The sequence below is a fragment of the Scophthalmus maximus genome, chromosome 17, assembly GCF_022379125.1.
Source record: "Scophthalmus maximus strain ysfricsl-2021 chromosome 17, ASM2237912v1, whole genome shotgun sequence".
Taxonomy (NCBI): Eukaryota; Metazoa; Chordata; class Actinopteri; order Pleuronectiformes; family Scophthalmidae; genus Scophthalmus; species Scophthalmus maximus.
The window spans coordinates 16,585,115-16,595,282 of NC_061531.1; the positions used below are offsets into that span (position 1 = coordinate 16,585,115).

The following is a 10,168-nucleotide window of genomic DNA, read 5'->3' on the forward strand; positions in this document are numbered from 1 at the left end:
TTACGGCCTGTCTCTCTCCGGGGTCAGGTTGCCGGTTGGGTTATTTGGCGGGACTCCGCTTTCAGACTATTTGCGCGTAGACTGGGATTAGGCTTGGATTTTAAGGGGGGGGGGGGGTTACTCTGTCACTTCTACTGCTGAGGGAGGTTGGGCTAATGAGAGGCTGGCCCCCCCCTCAGACGATCTGTCCCCCCGCTGGTTCAGCAGGAGAGGCTACATGAAAGATGAACAGGCAAAGAACAGCTGTGCTGCTCACAGCTCCAACTGTACTCCACAGAGGAGAGCGCTCGGAGCAAGATTAATGACAAGCACGGTACCGTGTTGTACAGTCTTTCTGTGCCGCGCTGTGCACCGGCCACACACAATGGTCCATGATAAACACGCCACATACTTCTCAGACTGTCTGTTCTTTGCCAACAAAAGTTTCTTTTTTAGAAATATATGCAGCTATCACCTCCTCTCCTTGAACCTTTGTCTTTTGCTCTGCTAATCTGTCAATCTCCGCCAAATCCCTCTCGCTACGAGTGTTGATTTCTTTCCCTCCGCGGGACTTCCCTGCTCCAGATCTGTTCATCACTACCCCCTCTCTCGCTACCTCCAACAGCTTGCCTCCATTTCCACCCAGGCAGGGAAACAAGAGTTTAGTACCTCAACCAGCTGTTCCGTCTCCTCTTTCCTGCTCATGATTGTCTAATGAACTTGCCTTTGTTCATAGTTTTCACGCAAATTCCTCACAACTCTACCCCTCCGCTCTGTCTCCCCCCTCACAATCCCACCAGATAAGCCCGGCCCTCCCATCGCTGTGCACGTCACAGACGTCTGGGGCTTCAACGCCGCGCTGGAGTGGAAGCCGCCGAAAGACGACGGCAACTGCGACATTATCGGCTACACCATTCAGAAGGCCGACATGAAGACTAAGGTATACGCACGGAGGGCAGCCTCGACGTGGGGTCGAGGTGAGGCAACTCCCTGGCTGCCATATCGGGGTCTGCAACAATGACGGCAACCCACAAATGATGAAATCAATTCTGAATGAAAAAAAGGTTCATGTTTGTTGAACCTTGCCACGTTCATTTCGGTACAAAGCCTTTGAGCCAGCTTAATGGTCAGTTATATTAGAAATCACAAAGGCCTTTTTTCCAACTATGGATGTCAAATCCAAAATGGCTGCCACTTTCCTCCATTTCGCATTAGCCAAGTGAACGACGCTAACGTGGTACGCACAAGTCTACCCACATTGATTAGATTAACGAGGTGATTTTCAAAGTTCAAGTTCAAATTTGAAACAAAAAGGGACAATCCCGACTGTTCGAATGCAGCGAAGACACGACATAGAGGGAGACAGCTGCAACCTGAGCATGAGGAGGAAAGATAAAGAACTCTTGCATCACTGCTTGCATCATCTTCCAGCATCTGTAAGTGTCTGGTGGACCTTCAGGATGTCAGAGGTTTGTCACGTAGCTGCAAAAAGCCTCGCCATACTGTCACGGCTGTTATGTTTTTATAGAATCGACAGGACGGTGGACCAGAGGATCGAGGACGCCAGCGATCGGTGATTCTTCAGCTCAAACTGAGCCTCTTTGAACCTCTGCCTCTCTTCCCTCTCTCTCCCTCTTTGTTTGTCCATCCGTCTCTCTCTCGTCACCTCAGGATTGGTTCACGGTCTACGAGCACAACCGTAGGCCCGGCTGCACCGTGTCTGACCTGGTCATGGGGAACGAGTATTCCTTCCGAGTGTTCAGCGAAAACATCTGCGGCCACAGCGACGAGCCCGGCGTCAGCAAGAACAACGCCGTCGTTACCAAGACAGGTGATGAAAACCCCCCGCGGAGCAGAGTGTGCAGCGTAACGCGCATGCATCAGATGCCAGGGAACATCCGATGCATGCTGAGCGGTCGGCCCGCGATTGTGTTCAGCTCAAACTGTAAACTGAGCCTAATGGCCTGTAATGTGTTTGACACTGAGAAGAGGAAGTTATCAGTGACGGCAATTAATTGAGCAAATGCTAAAAAATGACTAAAAATATCAACTGTAATATGGTTTTTCACTATAGAACACAGTAACAACATCACAGCAATGTGCCGGTCGTGATTCATCGCTTGACTCTAATTGAAAAGGAAAACGCATTCACACTGATTATGCTCAACAGACATATTCTCTGACGGTGTTAAATAACATTTAACGCTGGCCGCAGATTATGAAAGCGGCGAGGGCCCCGGGAAATGAACACCTGCCACCAGCCAAATGCCGCGGCCGTTGTTGTTGTTGTTGTTGTTGTTGTTGTGTCGTTGCGTTTGCTTACTCTACCGGAACATTTGGCCGCCGACCAGCCAATCTCGTTTGCGGGAATTGTTTATCGTGGTGGCCACCTGACCTCGAGGATGAGACAAAAAGTCAGTTCCCCTGTGTCGATAATTGAAATGCTAATCGGCGAATTGGAGCAATTTGCTAGCGTAACAGAATGCGGCGCGGCCATTAAACTAGGTTGTTAATTAAGCATTTCAGCAGACCAAGTTTCACACGACCCTCGAACACGGTTGGCTTCGGAGGTGCGACGCAAATTAGCTCAAACACTTTGAAGGTTAAATAAAGTCATGTCCTGCGAAATAAAATGATGTAACAAATGTCGTCTTCAGTGCCGAATGAGTATTGCTCTTCTCCGACTGCCCAGGTTTGGCCTACAAACCTCCTCCCTTCAAAGAGAAGGACATGACCAGATCCCCCAAGTTCACGGCGCCCCTGGTGAACAGAACTGTGGTGGCGGGCTACGCCGCCGCCATCAGCTGTGCCGTCCGCGGCTTCCCCAAGGTATTTTTACGTCTTTCTGTGTTAACTACAGCTCTGGCCTTCGATCGGAGTTCAAGGGGATTTACATGTTTACCATGTTTTCTTTTAGTGATTTGTAAATGAAAATGCAAAGAATAGAAAAGTTCAGTATGTTAATATGGACCACTATCATTATATCATTCATTATATTATTTTATTATAGATTATTATACCATTATTTTGGAAGAAGAAGTTCGGCATTTAGCTTCAGAAACCTGTGGAATATACAATAAGCAATGTCCCATGTGCATCTTCCAAACGAACAAACTCTATACTGTAACTCTAACGCTTCCCTGACGTCGGCCCCCGGTAGCTCCGCTGCGCTGCAGATTTCTTTTTTTCTTTTTTTTTTAGAGCAAGCTTTTCGAGTTTCGAGTGTCAAACTGTGAGTGTAGGATTTGATGCCTTTGCAGCAGGAGTGTATTTTTGTGTCTGAAGATAGAACAAGAGGTGGAGCAAAAAGATCTTTGAACACGCGTTTTTTCCCCCCTATCCAAGCGAATCGGCAAAGATTTGTCAAGTGGAGATGTTGACCTAATTTCACCTCTCCCTCTCCCCCTCCTCCCTCCGCTCTCCTACCCTCCCCAACATCCCTCGCTCTGCTCATACGCTCCCTCCCTCCTTTTTTCCTCCTCTCCTCCATCCCGCCAATTTTGCATCCTCATCCTCCTCCTCCTCCTCCTCCTCCTCCTCCTCCTCCTCCTGCACACTGCACCTCAGCCAAAGATCATTTGGATGAAGAACAACATGATCATCGGTGAGGACCCCAAGTTCCTGATGCAGAACAACCAGGGCGTGTTGACGCTGAATATCCGCAAGCCGAGCATGTTCGACGGGGGCCGGTACTCCTGCAGGGCCATCAACGACCTCGGGCAGGACGAGGTGGAGTGCAAGCTGGAGGTTCGAGGTACGCCGCCTGAACTTCCTTTCCCCGCAATGCCATCGATTTTAAAAGCAGTGCGCTGGGTCGGGCACAGTCCCTCGCTGACAGCCTTCCGTAAAGCTCCGCACGGCGACACATCTGCGTCCCCTCGACCCCTTTGACTGATCCCTTGTTGTGAAGCGTCATTTGAAATTCTTGCCTTCTTTGCGCTGAAAATAAATCACCTCATTGTACTCGTCAGTGAAAGTTTCCGAGCCGCAGACGACTCCTGCGTCGCCGTAGTTTTCCTTCAAACGGGATGATCCGCTGGCCCTCTCGCGCTGATGCAGATTTTCTCTTTTTCTCCACAGTTGTAAAAGAGAAAGGAGAGGAGGCGAAGAAATGAGCGACCGCACGAAACAAGCGGAGGATACAGTCGAACAGGAATAGTAATGGATTATGTATAGTCATGAATAAATATGATTGGAATAGATCACTGGTGAGGCTTAAAGCCAATCCCCCCCTCCCATATGCTTGCCTTTCACCACTGCTATAAGGAATGCCACATCAGTAATACGCCATAAATTCTGAGTTCTTACAGCAAGCCGCCACCTTGTCACTTCCTGACTGAGAGATGCCACAGAATAGTGTAGTAGCGCGGCCCCCCCCCCCCCGCTGTGACCACACACACAGGATGGATCCTTCTTATCTGTGAAGTGGACCTGTCACTGAGCACACTTATAAAACCGCCTTTCATCCATTACGGCTCCCCGTGTTGTCTGTTTTGTGTCCGGGACGTTTTTATAGGTTGGGATGAATTTACGATTGCGATGCGGCGGCAGTCGCTGAAAGCCGCCGCCGGTGTTGGGTGTGCTGATGTGTGAGCCGGGGGCCCCCGCCGCCGCCAGGCCCCCGTGACGGTTGAACGGAGGGATCGGCATTCAGCCAGGCATGGCGGACATCATGGAGCCACCGGGATTAAAGGGGTTCTTATACACAGATATAGGCCTGCCGTGTCCTTCACACACACACACACACACACACACACACACACACACACACACACACACACACACACACACACACACACACACACACACACACACACACACACACACACACACACACACACACACACACACACACACACACACACACACACACACACACACACACACTCGGAGGGCACACATGCTGACTGTGAGACACACTTTCGCCCGTCATGACCCGTTCTCCCACACGCTCTCGCTCTACATTCCTAATGGCGCGACCTATGGTGGTCGGCCTTTTACGGATACACGGCTTACGCCCGTGCACATGCAAACACAAACACACTCCAAATCAGGGTCTCATTAGCATCACTCACTAGAGACTAATTAATGCACCCATCAACACTGCCCTAATTAGCTCTCCCACGTCATTACTGAGCAAACGAATTACCGCTAATTTACACACCCGCAAAACAAACACTGCACCGTCTCTGCTGGGAGAGGCCGCCGCGGCTCGCCTCGCGCACCAAATTAAAGCCTCGCCGATGCACCGCCGTCCCAAGTGACCCCGCCCCTCCCTCCCTCCCTCCCTCGCGCACACAGACACACACGCCCCTAACGCCGTCATCTGACTGACGACGTTCGGCGATGAGATCAAGTTAGAGACAAAGTCGCAGAAGTTCCGACGGGAACACGTCGAATGTAGTTTTCCTTGCTGCAGAGCAGACACCGGGCCTCCTCCGGGGGCGCGGGGGCACTTTACTTTACTCCCCAGGCCTGATCCACCTCTGATTACACCAGGTCCGGGGTCTCACGTCTCTCCAGCAGAGGGGGTAAGAGCGCAGTGACAAAGACCACAGCTGACCACCATTAGGGTCCGTGCGGTGTAATTGTGGGTGGCAGGTTATTAAAAACTATTACATTAGCGCCACATCACCGGCTGAAGCTCTGAAACATGCCCAGCCAAACTCTTGTCTTGGCGCCCACCTGGAAACAATTCGGCACTTCTCAGTACAAATGTGTTGCATTTTCCGCCTTTACGTTGCAGCATCGTCGTCAAGGGGATCCGCTGAAGTAGGGTGAGGGCACAAAAAATGCCCAGATAAAGCAGCGGAAATCCTCCAGATACCCGAAAGTAGGCCGCGGCAGACCTGCCGTGCAGCACAAAGCCCAAGTTTTGAACCCTGTCGAGCAGGAAAGTAACTGGGCGAGAGTGTGTGGATTACGTGCGGCGTTGATACAATCTCATTGTCAGTTAACCCGAGACGCAGCGTGGCGCGCCGCTGCGCTGATTGACACTTGAAAGCGGCAGCTGAAGGTACGCCGCGCGCCAGTTTGGGGATGGAAGTTGAGGTTTTTTTTGGGGGGGGGGCGGGGAAGATTCTTCAGAAAAAGGAAAAGAAAAAAACAGCGCGTGACCTCGATACTTCACCTGAGCTTTACTCTTCTGTTCCCCGCTCTCAAAAAGTGATGTTCAGTTGCTTAGCAATCAAACTAATTGTATCTACTGGCATCATCCGCGAGCCTCAAGAAACTTTCAAAACGCTCGATCGGTGCAGGTTTACAGATGCTACCGTCAGTGTTTGTGTGTGTCTCTCCGCTTCTCGCGCCGTTTCAGACGGGGAAAGAAAAAAAAACAAAACAATACAGCATTTTCCCTGTGACACACCTTGAGGCTCTGTCACTTTGAATATTGAATAATTAATGGGGACGCGTGGCGGCCCAGGAGTGAACCATCAGCTGCCTCGTGCACACTGTCTCTGCTCGGCTGTCGTTCCAACATTAGAACAGGCCTCGCTCAGACGGAGACAAAGGAGACGGGACGAGTGTTATACCACCAGACGACCGGGAGACAGAGTCAGTGGGGTGCGAGCACTGCAGTGTGTGTGTGTGTGTGTGTGTGTGTGTGTGTGTGTGTGTGTGTGTGTTCAAGAAAAGAAAGACAAGGGGACACACCGGAGAGACAGAAACAGACCTCCTGAAACAGTAGGACGGAGGGAACTATAATTATGCAAGTAATTATATATGAAATCACAGACTTTGGAGTGAGAGAGGGAGAGATAGAGGGAGAGAGGGAGAGATAGAGGGAGAGAGAGAGGGAGAGAGGGAGAGATAGATAGAGGGAGGGAGGGAGAGAGAGAGGGAGAGAGAGAGAGAGAGAGAGAGAGAGAGGGAGGGAGGGAGAGAGAGAGGGAGAGAGAGAGGGAGAGATAGAGGGAGAGAGGGAGAGATAGAGGGAGAGAGAGAGGTAGAGAGGGAGAGAGAGAGGGAGAGAGGGAGAGAGGGAGGGAGGGAGAGATAGAGGGAGAGAGAGAGAGAGAGGGAGAGAGAGAGGGAGAGAGAGAGAGGGAGGGAGAGATAGAGGGAGGGAGGGAGGGAGGGAGAGATAGAGGGAGAGAGAGAGAGGGAGAGAGAGAGGGAGAGAGGGAGAGAGAGATAGAGGGAGAGAGGGAGAGAGAGATAGAGGGAGAGAGAGATAGAGGGAGAGAGGGAGAGAGAGAGAGATAGAGGGAGAGAGAGAGAGGGAGAGAGAGAGGGAGGGAGGGAGGGAGAGAGAGAGGGAGAGAGAGAGGGAGAGAGGGAGAGAGAGATAGAGGGAGAGAGGGAGAGAGAGATAGAGGGAGAGAGAGATAGAGGGAGAGAGGGAGAGAGAGAGAGAGATAGAGGGAGAGCACTGGAGGGATAAGAACCTTGCAGTGAGTCTCATCCGTGTAATTACAGTATAAGAACTAAATGAAACAGAGGGAGAACACACACACACACGCACACACACACACATATATATATATATATATACATAGGAGCATCTACCTGTCTTCTCTGACGGCACACAATGTCCAACCTTACTGTACTCGTACGTTTCACCACATCGTGATACACACGAGGACTCTTTCTGTTTCATCTGCTGCTGATCTTTTTGGCTGCCGAGGTATTTTTTCTCCCCTCAAACAGCAGTGCGACCTCACGACCGTATGTGATACAGGAGCAGACCACCACCTCACCTACACCAAGGGTGGCTTTCTTCTGTCCGCACTTTCACAAGAGGCCGTTCAGGCTCAGCAGGATTATAGGTCAGGTTGGAACTGGAGTCGTGTTTTGGAGGAGGGACCTTTCATAGGCAGAAGGGAGCAAGGGCGACGCAACCTGTCGTCCCCGGCCAGAGGTGAACCACGGACACGGTGATTCAATGATGAGCGTCTCAGGCCGCAAGGCCACAGGGAAAAAAAACCCTATGTCAAACGTGTGTTTATTAGCTCGTATAGAGTCCAGGGATTGATTGGACATCGCAACTGTCGTGCAGTTAAATACAAAAAGGAGCGGACAACTACAAATGATACCAAACGATGAGATTAGGTAGAACTGACCAGGGATTACGTGTCGGGTTTGTGTTTGTGGCATTTTTTCATCAGTATTTCCTCTATTGTCTGGCACTTGACATGGCCCAGGTCACGCGAGAAGGAGGCTGAGCAATTCAGTCCGGACGTCCGTCGCCTCCCGCATCTCTCGGCACCTGCTCGTGAATCCCAGGGCGTTCTCTGAGGGCATAGTCCATCCAGTGTGTTCTGGTTCTCCTCCGTGTCCAGAAAATATGAACCCCTCCTCGCGTCCCTAGGGCTCGGCCCAGACCGTCGACGCTCCACGTACAGGGCTTGTATCCGGGATCTTGCGGGCGCGAGAGCGAGCCGGAGCGTAGATCAACCAGCAAATCCAAAAGCTTAGCCTGCTGGATCAGTCCACGTCTTCGTCGCGACAATCCACTCCCAACGCAATCCACTCCCAAACTCGAAAGGGGTCATTGGGGGCGGTGATCATTCCCTCATTGTGCAGAGGTCAGAGGTCATTGTGCAGAGGTCAGTTCCTACAGCACGTGCAACATGACTGACCTTTCTAACCAAAGTTCCACCAGATGCGTTCTGACGGAGCGTCTCAGTCCTCCCTCTTCGGTTGTCACGCGGAACTTCGACTGGCTCCCGCTGCAACGAACATGTCTGCTGAACATTTCCGTCAAAAGGAAAAGGGATTGATCAGACTTCAACCCCTTGTTTAGGTCTCGCTTGCTACAGAGCAGGTGAGACTGTGGGTTTGGGGGAACACGGACACTTCGGCTGCCAGAAGGTTCTCGCCAAGTAAGGCGTGCATTTCGTGTGTAGGTGTTTAATGTTTTGGCACACGCACACACGAGTCACATATTGCGTACGTGAATCCATCTGCGTAGTGTGAAAGGAAAGTCACCAAAAAAAAAAAGACGTATGCAAAAACACTGATGAACGGCACTGATAAGGACGACGAGTGGCTGAGACAGACACTTAGTGGGATGACAGCTACACTGCACAAAACTAAAATATTGACCCATAATAAACTCCTCCACAACAGCTTAGTCTCGGTGAAAAATATACGAGGAGCCGCACAATTATTCAGATGAGAGGGGAGAAGAAGAAAAAAAGGGGACGGAACACAAACTGTAGTTGAAGAAAAGGAAAGAAAGAATGTCTTTTCGCGTCTCTCTCTTGGAGTGAGACCGAACGCCTTTTTGACTCCGGCATCTGTTGTCAGCCGGGCACGTGATGGTGGATCTGCGACAGTAGCAGCCACGGTCAGTTGTGCCGTGGAATTATGTCCCGCGGTTGATCTGCACGGTCACGTAACAGACAAGCACCGCCAGGCCGCTTCAAATGGCAGATGCAGCCTCGGGTGCAAACAGTGCTCCATCATCATGTCTGCACACACACACACGCACACGCACGCACACGCACACGCGCACGCACACGCACGCACGCACACACACACACACACACACACACACACACACACACACACACACACACACACACACACACACACACACACACACACACACACACACACACACACACACACACACACGCACACGCACACGCACACACACACACACAGTGTTATTTGAGGCAAGACTTTGCAAGTACTGTTTTCTGTGACATAATCTGGGATAATAAATCATAGCTGATTCTTGGATTTTAGTCCACAAAGGGCTCAGGCCATGACGGGTGTAGTATGCTCGTGTGCTATTGCTCTGTAATAATAAAAGTAATATTTGTTATGACGTTTCTATGGAGGTTCCTGTCAGGCAGAAGTGTGAACTGGCCCCAAACAGGGGTACATATGCAGATGTACGTGTAAAAAATTGTTGAGTGACTCAAATAATTCAAAGAATATAGATATAAATCACTCACACACACACACACACACACACACACACACAGAGAGAGAGAGAGACAGAAACATATCGAGTCGACTGCGACACCTGAACACTGGGTGTTTCAGTCGACTGCGTTTGCAAAGTAGGAAGAACCCAGTGGGCAGAATGTCTCAACAGTTCTCCAACAGTCATGGCTGAAACGGCCGAAAGAGAAAAGTAATGGATCGATAGTTGAAATAGCTTAAAGTGATTTAATCCACTGTAGTTTTAGTGAACAGCAACGGCTAAAGACTTTGAATATTCAGCTAAAAGGAA

General features: G+C 50.6%; 1 protein-coding gene across 16 annotated transcripts in view; it reads left to right on the forward strand.

Annotated features, from left to right (window-relative positions):
• Window positions 1-4,448, forward strand: part of mybpc2a (myosin binding protein Ca) — a 44,059-nt gene extending 39,611 nt beyond the window's left edge. For all 16 annotated transcript variants that reach the window (XM_035616134.2, XM_035616116.2, XM_035616117.2 and 13 more), the window contains 5 exons: window positions 780-919; window positions 1,651-1,810; window positions 2,672-2,808; window positions 3,547-3,733; window positions 4,060-4,448. In XM_035616134.2, the coding sequence (XP_035472027.1) occupies window positions 780-919; window positions 1,651-1,810; window positions 2,672-2,808; window positions 3,547-3,733; window positions 4,060-4,094 (659 nt within the window). In that variant the 3' untranslated portion in view covers window positions 4,095-4,448. The remainder of the gene's footprint in view (window positions 1-779; window positions 920-1,650; window positions 1,811-2,671; window positions 2,809-3,546; window positions 3,734-4,059) is intronic.
• The last annotated feature ends 5,720 nt before the right edge of the window (window positions 4,449-10,168 follow it).